Source organism: Mytilus californianus, unplaced genomic scaffold, assembly GCF_021869535.1.
Source record: "Mytilus californianus isolate M0D057914Y unplaced genomic scaffold, xbMytCali1.0.p SCAF_9, whole genome shotgun sequence".
NCBI lineage: Eukaryota > Metazoa > Mollusca > Bivalvia > Mytilida > Mytilidae > Mytilus > Mytilus californianus.
This window is the reverse complement of record NW_026262745.1, coordinates 11,902,528-11,924,888: the sequence shown is the minus strand read 5'-3', so window position 1 is coordinate 11,924,888 and position 22,361 is coordinate 11,902,528. Positions and strand designations below refer to the sequence as shown.

General features: G+C 31.7%; 1 protein-coding gene across 1 annotated transcript in view; it reads right to left on the bottom strand.

The window, feature by feature from the left end:
- Positions 1–2,984: 2,984 nt before the first annotated feature.
- Positions 2,985–22,361, bottom strand: part of LOC127715505 (glutamate receptor 2-like) — a 45,485-nt gene continuing 26,108 nt past the window's right edge. Inside the window, exons 5-18 of the mRNA XM_052221563.1 lie at positions 22,112–22,332; positions 21,521–21,574; positions 20,235–20,381; positions 19,511–19,684; positions 18,798–18,908; positions 18,330–18,452; positions 16,866–17,111; positions 14,896–15,245; positions 12,470–12,668; positions 9,507–9,757; positions 9,055–9,160; positions 6,756–6,890; positions 6,195–6,293; positions 2,985–3,976 (exon numbers count right to left, since the gene is read on the bottom strand). Coding sequence (XP_052077523.1) covers positions 3,884–3,976; positions 6,195–6,293; positions 6,756–6,890; positions 9,055–9,160; positions 9,507–9,757; positions 12,470–12,668; positions 14,896–15,245; positions 16,866–17,111; positions 18,330–18,452; positions 18,798–18,908; positions 19,511–19,684; positions 20,235–20,381; positions 21,521–21,574; positions 22,112–22,332 — 2,309 coding nt within the window. The 3' untranslated portion in view covers positions 2,985–3,883. The remainder of the gene's footprint in view (positions 3,977–6,194; positions 6,294–6,755; positions 6,891–9,054; positions 9,161–9,506; positions 9,758–12,469; positions 12,669–14,895; positions 15,246–16,865; positions 17,112–18,329; positions 18,453–18,797; positions 18,909–19,510; positions 19,685–20,234; positions 20,382–21,520; positions 21,575–22,111; positions 22,333–22,361) is intronic.

Here is a 22,361-nt window from a genome sequence, read left to right as displayed (position 1 = left end):
ATTATTTAGACATGATGATATTTTTAAATTTCTTCTAGATACAAATAAACTTTGAATAATAACTTTAAATGTATTGCTTTAAATTTATGAAAACTCGTGGTCCTACATCCTGTCGATAGTATGTATTTATATTGTAGCATTTCAGAAGGTCGTGCTTTGCGCAGACTGTTTACGACCTTTTTACATTCAATCAGTTGGATGTGTACTGATTGGTATCTCTAGTCTGAGAAAAGATGATTTATCTAATAGTTGTTAAATGGCTTTCATTAAATCCGAGTATACTCTAATAAGATCGATATTTTATGTCTTTTGTATTTATGTTAGTTAATTGTTTTAAGTGGTTCGTGCCGATCTAGTGAGTCAAGTAACTTCCAATTGAGTTTTACAGTTTGTTCTTATGTTTTGCCGTAGGGTTATCCATAATTGCTCAAATCCACGTCTTTTCGGATTCTGTTTGATAATTGATTCTTTGGCAATCATATCACATCTTAGTTCATATCTACAAATGTACGTCTTTAATTTTTCACATTTTAAGGTAATCCCTGGTTTTATCGATATTTATCATATTTGTTTTACTGTCTAGTGTTTTGTAGACTTGTGTGGTATGTTTTTTTTTCTCTCAATCTACTTATGCCTCTGCTTACTCTATAGCTAATAAACCCTCAATGCATCTCTTAAATAATTATAAACTGCCAATATAAAAGTTGTACAGGTAACATTCTGTGTTTTAATTTCTGATGCATTAGGTCTAACCTTTTTCTTCCAAATGAGCTTTTACAATATGTAACTTACACCTGTATACATTTCTATATTGTTCATCATGTGAGTTGACCATGAATTTCCCTGTCTGTTTGGTTTAACAATTTCAGTAATTCAGTTGCCAATTCGGTTGTGATTACCTCAGCGAATTCTACTATTCAATGAATTTGTTTGTGAGTCTAGTAAAGTATTTGAGAGAGAAGAAATCAATTTGAACGCACATGCTTTGATTACAAGGATCTGACAACGCTCTATTCTTTTTTTGTTTTTGTTTTTAAGACCTTTCGAGATCCTCTGGTTTAGTGGTAATAATACAAATCGTCAAAAATTTGAAGGCAGGAATTTCATTGGCTTGTGAAATAATTAACAGAACAGAAAGTAAAACAGAATGTTGTCAGATCCCAATGTTAGCGAAGCGTGGCCACCGGAACTGTATTTTAATTGTTTTTAACGTTTCTAAGAATGAACAAATCTCACAAACAAACAAATAAACACGAAAAGAACGCTTAAAAAAGTTGATATTGACAGCAGTACGTTCCTTACAATGACAGAGGAGAAAGCGTCACATATAAATTAGGTCTTAACCTATGACAATTCGTTTATTATAAAGTAAATGCCAGAAAACAAATGAACAGTAAATAGATATAAGAAGATGTGGTATGAGTGCCAATGAGACAACTCTCCATCCAAGTCAAAATTGATAAAAGTAAACCATTATAGGTCACAGTACGGTCTTCAACACGGAGCCTTGGCTCACACCGAACAGTAAGCTATAAAGGGCCCCAAAAATTACTAGTGTAAAACCATTCAAACGGGAAAACCAACGGTCTAATCTATATAAAAACAAGAAACGAGAAACACTTATGAACCACATCAACAAACGACAACTACTGAACATCAGATTCCTGACTTAGGGCAGGTGCAAACAAATGCAGCGAGTTTAAACGTTTTAATGGTACCAAACCTTCACCTTTTTTCTGAAACAACAGTGCAACATCACAACATAGAAAGACACACTATAAAATATCAACTGAAATAGCTTAACTAAATCAAAGGACATATTAACACCATTGAACATACACTGAACAAATAAATTTGACCTATGATACAATGTAAATACAAAATAAATAAACTAAGGGAAGAATAATAAAAGCAACATGTTATATCGGTATGAAATGTTAAACAATTAAAGAAAAACAATATGCTCGAACAAAAATATCAGACATTTGCAATAACTTTAAACACAGGTAAATGAAAAAAAAATTTGTTGTTAGGTATACGTGTACAGTTCCAATAGAGAAAGGAAATATTTTTACAAAATAAATAATTTTGATGTTCATAGTACGAAGTGTAAATTTATAGTAATACCAAACACTTATCAAAGCTGGTATATAGACCAGTAAAGCATTACGATATGTGGTCTTTTGTTTTAAAAAAAACAGGGTCATTCTTCTGAATGGGACAAAAAGTGGACCATCCTTTAAATTTAAGACTACACGCATATGTACAAAGAATGTTTTAAATATATTGCAGTTGTTTCGATCTTTGTATTGTACAATTTAGGAAAAGAGTTTGATTGCTAGATGTCTTGTGAATATTTGTTGGGTTTCCTTATCTCATAACAATATTATGTCTCCATGGAACATCTTCCCCTGGTCGCATTGTCATATTTTGATGTTCAGGAAATCGCAAAAGTTTATGCCAAAACCATCATAAGATCATATCATAATGATTACATGTACTAGTTTATGTGACGGCAACTTTATGGTGTACTAAGTTTCTAGATGTGACCGCAACGTCATGGTATAGTAAGTTTCTAGTTAATGTGACAGCAACTTCAATGGTAAATAAGAGGTAACAGTAGAATACCGATGTTCAAATCTAATAAATGTAGTATGAATATACTAATCAAGGTAAAAAAAACTGAGGGAATTGCATGAATTCCAAAAGAAGTAAATGACTATAATCCCAATCGTAACCTATAAAGCTACTAGGAAACATATGAACGGATAGACAGACATACAGACAGACTAATACGGCCCGGAAAAACACAATGCACACTACTATCGTAGTTGGGCATAACAATCCGAAACAGGCTTATTTTACCAATATAAGGAATGTTCTTTAAACCGAACGATTAAGGTTTGTACCAGATTGCAAATAATATAGGTTTTTCTAGACGTACTCAATAAGAATATGAATACAAATAGACAAGAACAAACAAATATAAAGGAATTGAATTTTACTTAAATTATCACTCTCAATTACATATGATGGTACCAATTCCATAATACAAAATGTAATGAGCAAATATTATACTAAAGCATGTAATATTTTAATGACGACTATATAAAAAGATCCTTCACATATGGACTGCTAAATCCGTTTGTCTCTATAAATTCAAGTTGATTGACATTTAGGCAGAAGAAATAAAACCGTTCTTATTATAAAATCGATTTTTAATTCCTTTGTTTACGTAAACGCTCAGTCAAGACATTTTACGGCTGTACATAAAACAGAAACGCAGAAGTGATGAAAATTACATGTCTGTTAGTAAAACTAATTACAAAATGATACAATGTTGAAGTTATTTCAGAAAGGCCAACTGCGTTGCAAACTTTGTATTATTAGGAAAAATTCTCCTGATATGTAACTTGTTATTTGTGTACATGCACCATTAATATGAAACCTAAGTCTTGTGATAAAAACATAAAAATAACGATGACTTAAAGGATTAACACATAATCTTTTAATCTAGATCAATTGAGTAAATATTTATGGATCTGACCACATGACAGTATTCTTAAGTATATTGGATATCCTTTTTCAAAACTACTTGAAACTATTTATTTTTGCGTCTTAAATGTTAATATTTACATTGACAACTGCATATATGAATATGTACCAATTCTATTTTGTACTTGGGCATATGCACACACTTTGTAATTCAAAAAGAACTATTGTATGTACAATTTCAGCTTGTAGGGTTATTTATATACATCATACGAATGAAAAGAAAAATTAACAGCTATGCAAACAACATGCAACTGTTGTTTGAGGTTGATTTACGAAAATATACGAAAACTTTTTAATCAAGTCCCGCGGCCTGCAAAATAATCACAACTCAAGAAAACAATGCTTCGTCCCCTTCAGATCTGTACGTTGCTCCATCGCCGAACGTCTTCAATTGATCATAATCAGGTGGTCCTTGGGCATACTGAAAAAGAAATAAAATAATATACTGTCTGATTAAAACATAATTATGTCAAATTTCTGTTTATTTTTGTCAAAATTTGAATTTTTTTTTTAATTGATAGTTTAAACAATATATTTCAAACATATTTACCTGAATGGAACTTCATCGGATAAGTATAATATAATAAATACTAGCTTCTGTAGTCATTCGAGAAGCAAAATAAATTGAAAGAATACACAACCCATTCATAGTTTAAAATACAAAATGATATAATAGTCACAATAATAATAATAATAATATGTTCGGGACATATTATTTGAATGTGGTAAGCAAATATGTTGGTGGTTAAAGATTTTTTTTTATGTATTACATTACTGTTTCTATGCATGATAAAATCGCATAAATAATCAACAAATGTCAAATTTGGAACTGACTTTCAAATTTCAGATTCATAATTTTACGGTTTATTCATAGTCATCAATAAATCGAATGAGAAGTATAATGTTAAAAATGCAAACTTTGTATTTTGTTTATATTATTTAAATTATAACATGTATGAATGTGAAATAATTGAAATACTGATACAAATACACACAAATGCAGTTGCATGTTGCTAACAGAATTGACATTCATTATAATTTCCAGTTTTCACGTTTTAAATATCTACCAATTAATAATATAACCACATGCTTCTGATAATGCCATTGCACACACTGAGTATGTCAGGACTGAACTTTAGTAGCTAGGTTCGAAACCGAAAGTTCGGATAGACAACTTATAACGTCTGGTAGCATCAAAGCCAAAGAGGGCTTATCCACTGTCAAATCAGCCACACATGTCCATTGTTATTCTGTAGTTTACATGTTGTACTGTACTATTATATTATTTATTTATGTATTTCTCTGTCCTGAGTGTTTTTGCGTTTATTTGTACTGTATTCCTGTCACGTAATGTTGTCATTTTAGCGGTATTTTTAACATTGCCATATAAGCGGGAGGTTTGGCTATCAACAAAACTAGGTTCAACCCACCATTTTTTCTTAAAATGTCCTGTACCAAGTCAGAAATATTGCAGTTGTTATCAACTAGTCTGTTTCTATGCATGTTGTTTTTGTTGCAGTTCAGTGTTTTTGTTTTTCCGCTGTTTTCCTCTTATAGTTGATCTGTTTCCCTCGGTTTTGGTTTGAGACCCGGGTTTGATTTCGCTTAATCTTTTTATTACCATTGAACAGCGGTATACTACTGTTGCCTTTATTTACATGATTGATTAATGAAAATAACATTATACGGTACCAAATTGACTGCAACGGTTGATTATTTCGACAAATGATTTCTTTTCATTGATGCAAAACCAAATACAAACATAGAAGATCAGATATTACCAAAAAAAGGACCAAAAGTAGAGCCAAACCAAGAGAAGAACTCAAAAGTATGCATGAGGTAGTCACATTTCTTAATTTCAAATTATTTCGTAAGTTTTATAACTGTTGGAGCACATTTAACAACACAAATTTCCAAACACAAAGAATCCTTTGAATCATGCCATAATGAAGCACTTGTACTAAATTAATGAGACTGTAGTTTACCTATGTCCAAATTTCGTAAATAGATTTAGAAGAGACAAATCAAGGTATCAAACAAAAGATAAGGGAATCCCTAAAAGGGGTGAGACCGGTTGTTCAAATAATCACGTTTGGTCCCTGAATGGGTTATTAGTAGGTTACAACGAAATCATTTTAATTCAAGGAATGCATTTCTCTCATGTATAGCTCTGATTCCTTGTTCTTGTTTGGAGTTACGCTTGGTCCTTTTGGATTTATCAGCTTTTCTAGATTTTGAAATTTCGAATATTTTGGCCTTGAACGTCACTGAAAATATTTAACTGTCGAAATGCGCATCAGGTGCACTAAAATTGGTATCGCAAATGTTCTAGTAAGAAGTTTCTGTACTACCTGTGTAATTGTCATCATTCGTTGGTTTTAAAGTCGCAAATATGACGTAACTAAACGCCGTTAAATATATGGTCAACAGATACACAAGGTATTTCTCTTTCTGTGGTCACTACAAGTCACCGGAGCATCACAACATGTGCCGTATTTGTTTTAATTATGTCTTTTTATTACGATGGTGTCTTCTGTTGATAAATTGATCGCCGACTTTGTTTCTTTTAAAACATTTTACACAATCATTTTGTAAATCTTAATCAATAAATAATTTCAGTTTATTTCATTTGAACCTACCCCAGAATTATCAATTTCAGAGTATCCTGCAGCCTTCAAAACTTCTAGTGGATTTTTCTTCTCTATTTTAACCGTCGATTTTACTGTAGATTTGTACCTCTAAAAACAAATATCTAAACAGTTATGATATCATTTAAATATCGAAAACCAAATTAGGCATGCAAGTACATTGTAATTTACATGTCTATTCTAAATACATGGCTTTGCATATTCAACAGAATGTAGAATAAGGATGGAAGTAACGTACATGAAAACTTTTCGAAGTTGCTATTGTCCCATTTTGTAATAGCAAATGGTATAGAGATCATCTGTACGAACAGATAAGAAAAGTCGAGAAATTATATGAATTAATTGCAGTTTCATGGTATTTAGATAAAAGTAGCTATCATCCCCACGAAGAAGAAAAAAAGAAATTGACATTTGTTCGACGTATAGATGAGGCAAAATAGTGAAAGAATTTAAATTAAAAGTATTTTCACAATCTAATTAAATGAAGTTTTAAACAATCATTTTAAACCGGTTTAACAAAGTGTTGTGTATTGAAATATGATATGAACTCACTTGTTTATGTTTCTTTCTAATGCTGTGAATAATAAACTCAAAAAGAGCAACACACATTGATATTACTAATCCACCAATTAGGATATGGAATATACCAGAAACATTACTCAAGGTCAATGCGCTTTTTGTATTATCCTGAAATATATACACATGTTTATTTACTTCATTAAATCATGTTTGAGGTCCGTACTAAGTATTTTCAGATTTTTAGTAAAAAAAACTGAGAGAGATTGAACCATATCGTGAGTCAATATAACAAAAACGATTATGTAAAACATTCGTAACGAAAACTTTATTAGAAGGGACGTTAAATGTTGTCATTCAAATACCGATTAACTTATGTTGGTTAAGGATATCCTTCAATACAAACTTTCACTAAAACATGTCAAAAAAATGGCGACATTCTATTAGAAGATATAAATTATACATTCTATCATTTGCATTCGAGATTAAAAGTTTTTGCGTTAAAGGAAAAAAAATTACTGCTAAGATATCTTCATATATGAGCGACGAATATAACATTTCCAAAAGAGAAACTTTCCTACAAAGATATTGCAATGAGTAAAATACATTAAGAGGAAAGGTTGTTCAAATATGTCTTTATGACATCACGAAATCAGTTCTACGCTGAAATGACCAGACAATATTAATATATTCATGTATCAATCAAATTAACATTATTTTTAAAGAAAGAAGAATTCTAAAAAGTTTGCCATTGTGATGTTTGCAAATTAAATTGCCTGTTCTAACGCCACATCGTTTTGTTTTCATAGAAAGTCTTCCACAGTGCGATCGTGATTTAGGAACGTGCTTATTCAAATTGATGTTATTTCCTGATTCATGTTATTTTTCTTTCAAATTAAACGGTTTACTCCAATAACCCTTACAAATTTACAATAAAAAAAGTTATATCTTCATTCAATCTGTTGAACCCATATTGTTGATAAATAAAGAAATTAGTTAGAAAAACTAGAGTTTTAAGTCCTTTTGGCAAAAAATGACATAAGACGGCTGTGGATATTCCCTTAGGCCATTTAGGTCTTGGAGTATACAAGTATTTAAACATCCTTGACTATTAAATTTTCGGGTTTGAGCGTTCTTGATGAAGGTTAATCCACAAAATGTTTAAAGTATTGTTGTTATTTTGAGAACAAAATGACCTCTAAAATCATATGACGATAACAATAATAATAATAATCAGGGCACACACTTTTCCATTTTTCTGTCTGAATCTTGTCAATTTTTGTATGACTGAACATACCTAATTAATGTGATCATTGTGTGACACACCATTATTTTCTATTGTTGATGGCAAAGCAACATTTTAAAAGGATCATTTTAAAAATAAATACAAAGATCTTCCACAAAAACTTAGCAAGATAGTAACATTTTTCTAAAGATAATGTAATCTCGAAACCTTACATACACACACTTATGATTGAAAGTTGAATATTGCAATAAATGGTACATAAATGTTTGATTTTAAACGACGTCAAGAATTTTTAATTAGTCAATTAAAGGATGACTGTACTGTTACTTTACGCCAGTCAGCAAATATGTGATCCATATCTAGGAGGATAGCATGTTAAAGTGCCCTGATTGAAATCTGCTTTATATTCAACCGAAACACTGATTCATGACAACTGTTTAATGATGTTTAACGAGTTAGCTCACAAGGCAATATTCTGCTGACAGATTTGATTCATGACGTTTCGACAACAAACATGACCACATTTAATTAATTCAATTATATTTAACAGTTACAACAATAAAAAAAACGTTTAAGGCTTAAACAAATCATAGAACCTAGATACCTATAATAAATACAAAATAAAACAACTGCGTTTTTTAATGCTGACTTATTTTAAATAATAACTGAGTACCATGTGACTTCAATAATGTATCGTAATGTCTAAATTACCCAAAACAAGTAAAAATATATATGTATATACATGTAATTATTATCTTAGTACCGTTAAGTCTTAAATGATTCGTAATTCCCCAGTAAAGCAAATTGTAATTATCTCCCTTTAAATACACATGGTTTTATAAATGAATGAGAAACACTACTGGATATTTGATTATAAAATGAATACAAATAGTGGGTAGGTCTCGGAAATATAACATAGCAAAATTTAAGAAGTGAAGTTCGTACACTTTTTATTAGGTTTTGTTCTGTAGCTCAAGCGAAGCACACAAACGGAAAACAATTTTTATAGCAATACAACAAATGTCAGTTAATAACACTATCCCAAAACTAAAGACTTGACCTAAATCAAAACTTCCTCTTCTGACGTACCTTTGTGTCTGAGCCACATTCACCTTTGTCGTACCACCAACGTTGTTCCAATCTGTACATCACACCTTCTTGATTCAACTTTAATATGACTAAAGTCAGATTTTTTCTGAAGTTATAACGTTACAGTCAAGATAATACATAGTCTAATTACAATACATTTAAATTATTCGATCTCGATCTCATATGAGAGAGAGCGAGAGAACAACACTAGATAACCTAGCAAAATATTTCTTGCATGTTTCTCTACTAAATTTGAATGATTTTTCTCAATAAAAATAACACTTATATAAATTATCGCATTGGAAGCGCTTTTATGGATTAACCTTGATCAGGAACACTCACCCCCCCCCCCCCCCCCGCCCCCCACTCCCCAACCCTCACTCAAACAAAATATATTTGTATTCTTTTACCTTAGTTACAAAAATTACTAAAACAGAAATAATTATAAAAACCTGAGTTCAGAAAGTTCAAATTGTGTAGCTATTCCATATCCTTTGTTGACTAAATTTTCTCCAACCTTCATTGTATTGCACGGTTTCTTCTGATTTTCATACTGGTTCCTAGGAGATTCTAACAGGTAGGCATAGTCGTGTTTTGAATCTCTTACTTTTTGAACTCCTATTTCATCCTTGTCTACCATTACACTGTCGTAGTTAGCAAGCATGTATTTCCACATATTAGAAAAAGTTGTAACTTTTGATTGCTGAAAATATATATTTATCACAATTATAATTATCAATTTCTGTAAACGCGGTTTCTTAACATTTAATGCAAGAAGAACAGTGTGCGGTCAGACAAAAAAAACCAGAAATTTAACAGAAAATTATAAATATAAAAGTTGTAAATATAACGGAATTTGATGAGACTGTCGTACAAGTGAGAGGTTTGGCGCTATAAAACCAGGTTCAATCCACCATTTTCTATATTTGAAAATGCCTGTACCAAGCCAGGAATATGACAGTTGTTGTCCATTCGTTTGATGTGTTTTGTCATTTGATTTTGCGATGTGATTAGGGACTTTCCGATTGAATTTTCTTCGGAGTTCAGTATTTTTGTGATTTTACTTTTTATACAGTTATAATGTTAAACAGTCAAAAGAAAATAAAACAAATACCATGACAAAAAAAGTGTAATAAAAGGTGGAACATATCAAAGGGGCAATCAATATTCACAAGTCAAAGAAAAACCATCAACATCAAGGCAAAAACGACGAAATGGCACACAACGGTCTACAAAACAATTAACAGATGTTTCAAGACTGGGCATTATGAAACTCGCACAAAAACCCCATAAACTCTTTGACCACTAGAATCCTTAAGCTTTGGTTCAATATCTTTATTGTAAGTAGCAACCAGCTATCAATTATAATTGATTGGAGACGTAAGCTTTGGAATATTGTATCAACTAGTGTATATAAACATGCAGGCGCTGCTGATAGTTGCTTAATAGTAAAGTAAAGTTCACAACTGTTATGCTCAAAACAACTCTTTTTTCGTAAGGTTTTGATCTTAAACGACCATCACTGTCAATCTCTAGATGTAAGTCAATATATGAGGCTGACTTAACGATATATGTGGTACCTTTAATTTCAAATTTGATATTTCAACGAGCTCACAAACCTCCCCTTTTGAATATTTAGATCATAGATTATAAAGATAAAACAGGCGATTACAAGCTGCAAACTGCAGCCACCAACAGGAGGGACTCTAGAAAAATAAATTGGAAAGCATCGTTTACACTTGCTACTAAAAAGTCACGATTGATGATTGATTACTGTCACTTAAGAAACAAATAATCCTGTTTGATAAAGTCTCATTATAAAACAACTGAGTTGACATTCTCTAAAACAACAAATTGAATCCGTTCCACTTGGATGATTACACATGCCAGGTAGTTCTGCATCATGATACACGTTGGTTATCTACATTTGAATAAAATCAATCACAAATAGTGGCCGTCTTTAAGAGTCACTTAACAGTGAGCGTTTGATTCATGTTGAATGCCTCCTTTGCTTAGTGTTATGCCAAGAGCAGGTAGGAATTTGTCTGATGAATTGATATCGTGTCAAATGCAAACAAAACCAATGAAAACTAAAAAACTGACATGTCTAATAGGCCATGTTTGCACATTTTTATGTAAGTAACAGAATATTTAATTGAAATTGATGTATAATTCGTGCATGGGGTATACATTTTCGTCAATTTCGACACCAAGAAATAAGCCAGGATATGTTATTTTAAAAGATTAAGTTTCTTTAGAATCCGAGATCTATGAATTTTGTAAGTAATTTGACAGCTATTTTAAAAAATAATCGACAGATAATAATTGACACAGGGAACCATTTTAGAATAGCATATTATGCTTTTGCATCAATTAGTACAGAAAGATGTTTTTGTAATATTGTAATTTTTTTACAAAAAAGCAAGTGTTGGTCAACTAATCCTACAGAGCCTTTAACTAGTTTCTTTTCCACTTTCAATTTTTGGATCGAAAAATTTCTTCGTATTTCTTTCAACTTACTTCAATTAATTTGCATTAATTGTCTTCACAGTTTCATTGTTTGACTTTTACATGGTGTACCTGTTTACAAAGGAGTAGGTCCGGTAAAGGCCGATTTTGGCCTCAAAATTCAGGTTCATCTGATGAAAGATTTTGGACACTTTTTAAACACTTAAGTGTCTACTTCAGTCGATTCAATTAGTTTATGTAAAAGATTTTAACTGATGTAGTCATTAAAGACGCTCAAATTCGAGCTTAAATTTGAAAAATGTCACTTTTCAGATGGTTTTTGTCAAAAAAGAAAGTGGCCGCATCCGTGTTCATATTCTCAACCTTTATATATGTTATGTATTATCATCAAATACAACTTACATTTAAATATTAAGAATGAATACAAATGCGGCCACTTCCATTTCAGACGGAAACCGTCTAAAAATTAAGCAAAATGCTAGAATTTCGAAGATTTCAGTAATTTAGCATTACTTAATGATGCTAGTACCCGATACATGTGTATTGTATTGTCAAAAACAGCCCATATTTATGTAACAGGAGTATTCTTCTTTCCAATAAATAGCTAAAAATTTACATTTTAACAATTTTGTAAAACTGCTATATTTTGGGGCCAAAAAGGGGTCTTACTGGGCCTACTTCTTTTCACATAAACGGAAAATGTAGTTAACACCCGACTCAAAACACACAGCCCGTAACATTGAAAGGCAATGAAACATCACAATGGACACAAAAAGACAGTAAAGCCACAATTTGTGGTAGGGATTAACAATCTTATGTGTACAACTACACCTCCCTCTTCCTTTTCCACATTTTCCTTCTATTTTTAACCATTTATTTTGTTTTTTCTTATACTTCATTTTTATAAACTAGTATGGCATGCACACTCTTAGATAAGGAGTCATACCTCAAAAAACTTCTCAGTTGCACCACCCTTGTATGCACCATACTTAATTTTAGTCTGTCCTACTAAATCATCAGCACCTCGAATAGGTGTCAGTAATCGCTCAATAGTTAGAAAGGCTGCTAAATTGGCAGTATAGGAAGATATAAGAATAAGTGTAAAAAACCACCATGCACTTCCAACTACTCGACCGGAAATGGACCTGCAAAAAAGTTATAAAATTCATTTAAGTTATTATTCATTTACAAACTTGTGAACATTGTCCCGCATAAAAGAAAGATACAAGTTTTAGTGAAAGACGCAAGAATATTTGAATGAAACTAAAGTCCTCCTTCAGGAATACAATTGAATGCATGTGTTCTAGAAAATAAACCTTTTCTTTACATTAAACATGCCTAGTTTTATGGAGGGTCTGGATTGGGTTTACAGAATAAAACATAATTGGCCAAGAGTACAGAAATAACCAAACAAATAAGAAGGAACAGATAAAAATAGACCAAAAACAAACAATAAAGAATAATGTGGTGCTACTTTATAAAACAAAAGAATTATGGGCAAAAAAAAAGAGGAAAATGGACTGAAAAAAATATAGAGTACACCCCCGGACTCTCTTTAAATAAAATGTTAACATAATACTTACCTTGTTATTTCGTCGTTTAAATACAAACAGAAAAAAATGTTTGCATTATTCGTTATGATATGCATCCAGACTTTGATATTTGCCCAAGGTTGGTTTTATTTGGCAAAGGCAAGATCAATAACTTAGATGCACTTTTTAAAGGGGTCTGGGGTGTGTTGTGTTTCCGGGGTTCTTTATAGCATCACTGATGAAATATTATTGTAGATATCAGAAATAAGTAAAATGATTTCATACAAAATGAGGAAAAGGGTAGATTAAGTTGATAACAAGATTAACAATTATATGCTATTTTGTTATATGTACATCGATTTTATCATCAAAGAGAATGTAATAAACATGTGAACAGAATACGTTCTATTCAAAATGTTCTCAACAAAATTACGCTCAGAATAATTTGGTTGAGCAAAATCACAAATAATTATTACTCTAAATTAAGTTTGTTCTCAATTTTTAATTTTAACAAACCGAAAGGTCAAATTTCTATTCAGAACGGTTTTCACTTTTCGCGTTTTATGCGAAGATCAAATATAAATTTGCTTTGTTTGGCGCCCTGGCTAATCATGATTTTTGCTTAATATGCATTTTAGTATATGTTTTTCCATCGTTCATCCGAGTCCTACATTAAAATCAGGGAATTTGATTTTCTAGAGGTATTTTCAATTATTCGCTGCAAATCGTTGAGAATGGTACTTGTTTTTTAGCATTGATGAACAAAGGAGACTTAATAATAGGTTCATTTGAACTAAAATAACATGCATTCTAATTGCATAGTTATGGTATTTGATCAATCGGTCAATTTGTTTATAAATACAATGTCAGTATAATTCTCGAGTTAAGTATATAAAGTCAGATTTAGTTTTTATGGATATCAGATTACAAATGTATCGGTAATACCATTGCCAAATATGGGAAAAAGAGAGGTTGATTGATTCAAGTTGAAGTACAATCCTGCCTTTCTGCCTTTTCCTGTACATCCATGTTGTCTATCAGGATGAGATTGCGGTGCGAATGTTCGGAATTATAAAACTTGATAGAAAGTGTATGTGGTAAAAAGTGAAAATATGCAATAAAAAGTGCGTGGAAATTGTTGGAGGTGGTGTAAAAATTGTGAAAAGAAAGGGCGGACATTTAGAGGTCTACAAGAAAAATTGCATACCAACTGCTTATCTTACATTATTCTGGAAAATAAAATGCGCTTAAGATATAATGTGAAATAAATAATCATTCCTTTACTGTGTAGTCAAACGCAAACCAGATTCATATCCATGCAACGTTTGCATTAATTAATACAATCAAAAGAACTGCAAAACTTTAAATGTAACGTATACATATGTCTCGCACAATATTTCAAAAGTATGTTACAGTGAGTGTTTTTTATTTAGCTTTCAATATCAAAATGACAAAAATCATGCAATGCTGGTCAAATGTATGAGGTTTGAATAGCAATTCATTGAACGGCGTATTACACAAAAACAATGTATACAGAATTCTAAGTGATTAATACTACAAATTATCGAAAAAAAACTGCAGAAAGGTTGAATAACATTATTCAATAAAAAAAAATAAGATATTCACCATCATGAGTATCATGCATATAAAACAATAATTCCAAATCAAATGATAATGACATCACACCATGCTTTGTTACAACAACATATTTTAAGTGATATGATAAAAAGGGAAGATATATATAAACATATTCATATTTATATGCATCTATATATATGCAGACAATATGGAGCTGTAATGTTTATACGCATGTATAACCATCTGATATATCGAGACCAACCTTGGGAATATATCAGATCCCTGCTGCATTAATGCCCCCAAAGCAAACCATAAAGTGTTAGAAAAAGTAAATGCATTCGATTGATCTCTTGAATTTAGGATTTCTCTCCACTCATATGGGCTCCAACGTCCGACAAAGAATAAAACGAGGCTGACTGCTAGAAAGCCAACCATCACACATATCCATACTTTAACATCTAAAGGATCCATAAAAGAGAATACGCCTGGTTTTTGTTTATCTGGTTTCTTAATCATTATACTAATGCCCATTTGCATGAAAGGAGTTGTAAAATCAACAACTCTTTGTCTATCTTCTGTTATTGTGAGTGATGACAAGGCTAAGTCTGTTTCCTAAAATGAAAAGAGTTCGTGTCTACTTTTGACTCTTTGTATACGATATCAGGACGTTAACGCTACATTCTATACGTGTTAAATGACAATGAAATTAAAGAAAAGACAAAAAAGCGACAATAAAATCACTAGTTCTTAATTATTGAAAGACACCTGAATCACAATCTGAAATCTTATTGAAAATATAATTTTATACACTAAGAATATTTTACTATTGAATAAATACCAGCTGTCTTATAGAAAGATAAATGAGTGCCGCATGCATGACTTCTGTGACCTAGCAGTAGATTTTAACTCTTCCGGGGCACCTGAGATCACCTTCGGCTTTTCTTTGCTCGGTCTTTAGTTTTCTATGAAGTAATGTATAGTCTGTTGTTTGTATTTGTGTCATTTTTTCTTCTTTTTTTTTTGTCATGGCGTTTTGGGTTGTTTATCTTCGAGCTATTTGTTTGAATATCCCTTTGGTATCTTGCTCCGCTCGTCTATGACAGTAAAAATACATGTGTCACTGATGACTTATAATTGTTTTTATTGACCTAGCGAGAAACCTATCTTCCTTTTCCATTTTAGAACCAACATGTACAAGTGAAACTAATGTCATGATTGATGGTTCGGTCTACTTACCTTGCGTGAACACCACAGAACTCAATCGCGGTTTATATAGGGATTTGTGTTGCTCAATTATTATTTTTGTCATTGAGTATAACAGATCTCAATCGCGGTTTGTATGGGGACCTGCATTGCTCAATTATTAGTACTCACGTATAATAGTTTTACATTTTCGTCTTATTTCGATTTGCTGGAATGTTATGAACCATTAATTAAATTCAAGCTGTTTGTTCAGTGTTTGCTTTTGTTGTCTCTATCTTGTATTGTGAAATTTCCTGCGACACAGTGACATTGCTACTCTTATATCTAACTTATACTGTTATGATTCGAGATCAACTGATCAGTAGTATGTAGACAAAACGCTTCTACGAAACAAATTATACGCCTGGTATATTTGATGAGTTTTAATAACCACTGTGCCGATGCCACTGATGGTGGACGTTTCGTCCATGAGGGTATCACCTGCCTAGTAGTCAGCTCTTGTACTGACTTGACATATCATTGATATGTTCATTTTCTGTAAATTTACTGTTTGTAAACTGTTTAACTATTCGAAAGACTAAGGTTTTTAGATTACCTCGGCCGTTTTTGGTAGAACTTTTCGGAATTTTGAGGTTTTAATGTTATTCAACTTTGTTTTTGATTTGGCCATCCAACTGTTTTCATTCGAGCACCACTGATGAATCATATAATATAATTTGTTATATATATAAACGAAACCATATTATAAGCCTAGTAACTTTCATTAGTTTTCACATCTTATCAAGTCAGTATGAACATTGTCTTAAACAATGCAGTTTAACAAGGATCTCTAAATTCTTTGGGAAAAAAAGTCTTTTTGTTCCATTTTGTCTTCTTTATTTGTACTCAATATGGCTTTTCTGTAAAAGATTAGCTTTAATTACCAAACTATCCCTATTATATGATAGGATAAATTTCATTGAAGTACGTCAACTCAACATATCGTTAACGTAAACCTATTCCAATTGTATTTATCCTACGTTTACTTACATTTCGAATCAATTCACCGACCATACCATTCCATGTAAAATCTTTCTGGCATTTCCCAAATTCATTGTCTTTCACAAAATGAAACTTAAAATTAAAGTCTGTTTTGTGTTCTATAAGGTATCGTTCCTTTACTTGTTGTATTAGTTCTATACAGTACCCCTCGTATAATTTACCATCAATCTCTATAACACCATCTGTACGTTTATCTGTATGGGGTGAGGTCACAATTTGGACAAATGGTTTTGACTGAAAGAGAGAACATTTTTATATCCAGTATGTAAAAACTGAGGAGAAGTATGATCTACAAGACTGGAGTATGACAAGAGCCTTTGAAAATGAAAATAACAAGTATTAATATTACTGTGTTAATTTGATAGTGAAATGTAATTTGGGCATTTTTGTCGGTTGTGTGTGTTGTCACTATATATATATATATGGCAAAATAAAAGTGTTAAAATTGACATATTTGATCTTTATAATGACCATTTATCACTTAGTGAAAAAATTATCACTCAGTCTTTAGTTTTCTATGTTGTGTGTTGTCAACTGTTGTTTGTCTGTTTGTCTGTTGGTCTTTTTCTTTTTTAGCCATGGACATGTGAGTTTAAATGTTGGTATCTTTCGCCTTTCTTTTAGTGCATTGCATCTTTTTTGAATAAGGTTAAAATTTTCATATAGTTTGGCCTCGAAGATCCCCAAGGAGATATTTGGTGTCAAAATGTGCCTCTGGTGCACTAAAATTGGTACCGTTGATGTTAGTGCATTGCACAATTCAGCTACTATTCAGCCACTTATTTGACTAAAAGGTATATATCCACATTTTTTCGTGTCTATGGTGAGTCTATCGGTCACAGTCTTGCCTATCCTTTGCCCTGAAAACTCGTATTTCAATTTCAAAATTTAACATTCGGTCAAGTTTAAAGGTTAGAGAATTCCCATGACTGTTCATTACGAATTTGGTGATGTCTCAGGGTTATATCAGAGTCAAGTACCTATCTGTTGTTGTGTGGGGCCTAATCACTTGATTTAAATTGTCAAAGTATCTTAAGGGAGTAACACGACGGTTGCCACAAATCCAGAGCGGAATCTGCTAGCATCTCCGGGGAACCTGAGATTCTCCGATTTTTGGTGGGGTTCGTGTTGCTCAGTCTTAGTTAGTTCTCTCTATGTTTTGTTTTGTAGACTATTAATCTTTTCGTCGTTTTTCTTTTTCTGTCATGGCGTTGTCAATTTCATATCGACTTATGAGTATGAATATCCCTTAGGTGTCTCCCGCATCTTTTGTAGCATACTATATTTTTGCACCCCATCATTTTCAAATCCTTTTTTAATAGTTTTCTCAATTTTTTTTTATATATTTTGCCCATTATTCTCTATTCTGTATACCCAATCCGGACTCTCGTATAACTTAAGCAACCAAGTTGTGAACTATTTCAGAGGCATTATATTATAAAGTATACGTACTATTTTGGTTGCAATTCTCCATGTCCTATTTGCATGGGTCAAAGATCTGTCCATTGGCATACGAGAGGGAATATTTGTCTCAAATCTTTTCCCTGAAGGTCTATTAGGTGACCAATCTCCAATCTTAAAAAAAATTACTATTGGTCAAAGGTTTCTTTATGTTTCATTCTATTTGTGCTCACTAACTTTAATTTATCAGTTTGATGATATTTACATTCTTTGTGCAGTAGTAGTTTCCTAACTCATATTTTATTTTGACATTTTTGAATATATTAAAGGCTGATATCTAAGTTAATTCGATTTGTTTTTTCTTTGTTATTTGTTTTATCATCTTGTCCGTTTTTCTATCTTCTACCATAATTTGACCGATTTTTTTTTACGAATGTGAAGCTTGTAAATTATTTTGAAATTATAACAATAAATTTGAATCACATTAAAACACAAGGAAAGAAAAAGAAATATCAGCACCTTTGTCAGTTTAGACTTGTATCCCATTTGGTGTACTTCTAAAGTGTAATCTTTCCGCAGCCCATTTGAATCGAACGCTACTTTTCCCGTTAAACCTGCCGGTAGTTCAACCTAAAAAAAAGTGATCACTACTAACATGTAATTTGCCTCATAAAAATGAAGTATTTGTCCGTTTACATGACCATAACGGAAATAGATAGATAAGTTATGATCTTAGTGGATAATTACATAATTTTCACCAGAATTGAGAAAACTAGTACAAAATATAGTATTCCAAAATTACGACTTACGCTAATGAAAACGAAATTTGCATTATTAATTATGAATAAAATTTACACATTATTATTTTCGTGCTTCTAAAGCGCTTTTCTTGATTTATATTCATCAGACACGCTCAGTCCAAAACATTTGAAAGCCAATAATTTATAAGACCTAAACCAGTGAAGAGTGATTTGATCAAAAGGAACCTAAAATATAGTCAAATTCATCTAAGGTCAACTTTGCCTGACGGAGTTGGAACCTAAGTTTCTTAATAATTTCGTATTTTATCACCGGAAAATTTAAGAAAAGTTTGTTAATGATCATATCAGTACCAAAGAACTGACTACTGATTTGATGATACCCTAGGGGACTATAGTGTTTTAATTGCATTAGTGTATACAATACAGATCTAGAGACAACATTTAATGATTTAAGATTGCTATTGTACATACCTGTTTCATTGATTTGGCTATTAGGCTTCCACGAGTAGGTGTATCTTTTAGATCTTTTTTATAACCTTTATTACATGTCGCTCCTTTATATGAGACTGCCAAAGAATCGGCCAAGTACTTATCTATTCCTTTGCCAATAAATCTGACAGCATCTATCATCATCGCTTTATCAATCTGAATCAATGATTATTTAATCAGAATACAAACGAGTAATCAGAATATTCAGGCCAAAATATAAAAGGTCATAACAGAGAAAAATTGAAAAGATTTTCTACATGAACCCTTCACCATAAACTATCAAATTTCAAGTATAATATTTGTTAATCCATCGAATCTATCGACAGCAAAGAAATAAAGATATGGAAGTTTAATGTATTACAAATCTAAAAGTCCGTTTGAGCCAATGAATTGACACATTCGAACACAAGCTTTCATTATGTATAATAATATCCGTCGTATGAAATTGATCCGCAAATGTGTTCGTGTGAACTTGCCAAATTAAGCAATTCTGGTTCAAAAACTTTACAACAGTGTAATAATATTCTTCACCAATGTCAGGTGAATGGAAAAGTTAACACATAATCTGCCACTTCTTAACACTTGTGTGTTGTCTTTTCGTTGCAACTGACATGCGTTAACATATCTATTTTAGAGTTAGTATGTATTCTAAGTAAACGTTTCTTCTTTTTCCTTTCTTTGTTGAATATCAGATAACTATACTAACCGTCAGTGGATTTAGGTGTTGGTAAACTTTTCGGTTAATGTCTGAATCTACTTCTTTAAAAGTTGTTGAGTGAGCGTTTAACATAGAAAAGCCAGTGATATTCACGCCACCATACGCAAAGGCGCTAAGGTCTAGTTCTTGTATTCCCTGAACCATTTAAAGTAAAATGAAAATATACATATCTATGACACAGTTAAAATGAAATATATGATACTAGTAATGGTAATGTAAGCTATTTTAAACGGTGCTAGTATTACAATCAATGCTACTTATCTTTAAAAAATGTGCCGTTTTATGTTTGATAACAAAATGAACAAGCAAAGTGTACCAGTCCTAATTTAGTTTGATTGAAAGTACAAAAATCTAATGCAAACATCGATGTTTTTTTTTCATTGAGGAATTCGCTTGGGAGTTTCAATATAGCTTTTACATTTGACTTTTGCTGTTTGCTGTTTAGTTTCAAATGACAAGGTTCCAAATTATTTATTTGACCTTAAACGACGTTTGCTGAATAATTTGAGTAATAAAATGCACTCAAAAACTATATAAATATGCTCTTGACTTTTTTTTATGATATTAGCGTGTTTTTTTTTTAAGTTTGAGAAGACCATTAGTTACTTTGATTTTTCATAAAATTTGTATTGAGATGATTTAGCCATGTTTACTGTCAAATCAATGACAAAATATCAAAATCTTCACTATATTTTGCAGGAATGTAGTTTGAAATGTATTTAAAGAAATTATGAAAAAAATAGAGTTATATGGGAAAAATTGTCTAATGTGATTAAACCGATAAAGCAGGAGCAGCTAAAATATTGAAAGCAAGAAGGCAGACATCACCAGCCAATAGTCATCCTTAATTTGTCAGAATAACTACTGGTATAAAGCAACAGTTTGTTATTGATTGACAAGCTATGAATACCTTATATAATGATAATGGATTGGTATTAACGTCCAGTGACAAATATTACATGCAGATCGGATAGGACGAGGCTATGTTAAAGTGGTATGAATATTTACTCAGCTTTGTATTAAACCAACACTCTAAGTCAATTTTTTTTAGGTGCCATTACAGAAGGTAACAACACTCCACAGGAAATATATGCCACCTTACCCGGACACATTATTCTGACTCAGAGCCGAACGGTCTTTGCGGGAATCGAACAAACGACCTATTATCAATAGGTAAAGAATTAAAGCTTTTAATAGATTTGGAAAACTAAATAAAAAAATACATTCTTACAAAACAAATTGTTATGACAAATTAAATAAAGAATTAAACTTACAAGTCCTCCAAGAATGTAGTGATATTCATCTCTGTTCATGCCAACGTTGATTATCTAGTAAAAGTGAAAATTGAAATGATTAAAATTATAATCTTTGACTGATATATAACAATGACTTAATTCATTTGAACCACTAATTATCAAGGTGATGTTGTTTATAGAGCCCGGAAACTTAGATACGATCCATGTAAACTCGTTGATCCTTTGAATATTAAACTTGTTATTGAAGAATATCAATTAAACAACGTAGTAAAATCTTTAAATATTGTTTCTATCGGTACTAACATTGATACTGTATTTGAAAAATTAAAACATAACTAAATATACATTACTTTATATGTACAGTTATGCGTAATCATGCTACCACATCTTGTTGATGATGTTTACTTGTCATTGCACATAATACAAACGTTGAAAAGCTAATAATCTAAACAGGACCTAAAGTAAGCAGAACAAGCACAAAGAATCAGAGTTATCATATGTATCATCCGCATTTAGTGACACCCTCGGAGACTATCAGTACACCAGCAAAGGTAACGACCAAGTGGTAGTTATATAATCAAAAGTTCAATCTTAAGTTAGTTGAGTAACCTGTTCTAGTGTTAGATTGAAAGCTTCTTTTGTAGACAAGTCTAGAATTATTCTCATATTACAGGCAAACTGTATGTCACTATCACAGTAACGATGTTTATCGACAGAACGTAAAACTGCATAGGAATCACTGATATTGACAATCCGTTTAGGTCTGAGTGAAAACGATCTAGTTCCTAAACTTTTCTGTGCTCTGTAGATTTCTTGAATTCTATGAAGACCTGCATGAAATAAATAACTCATCTTTGAT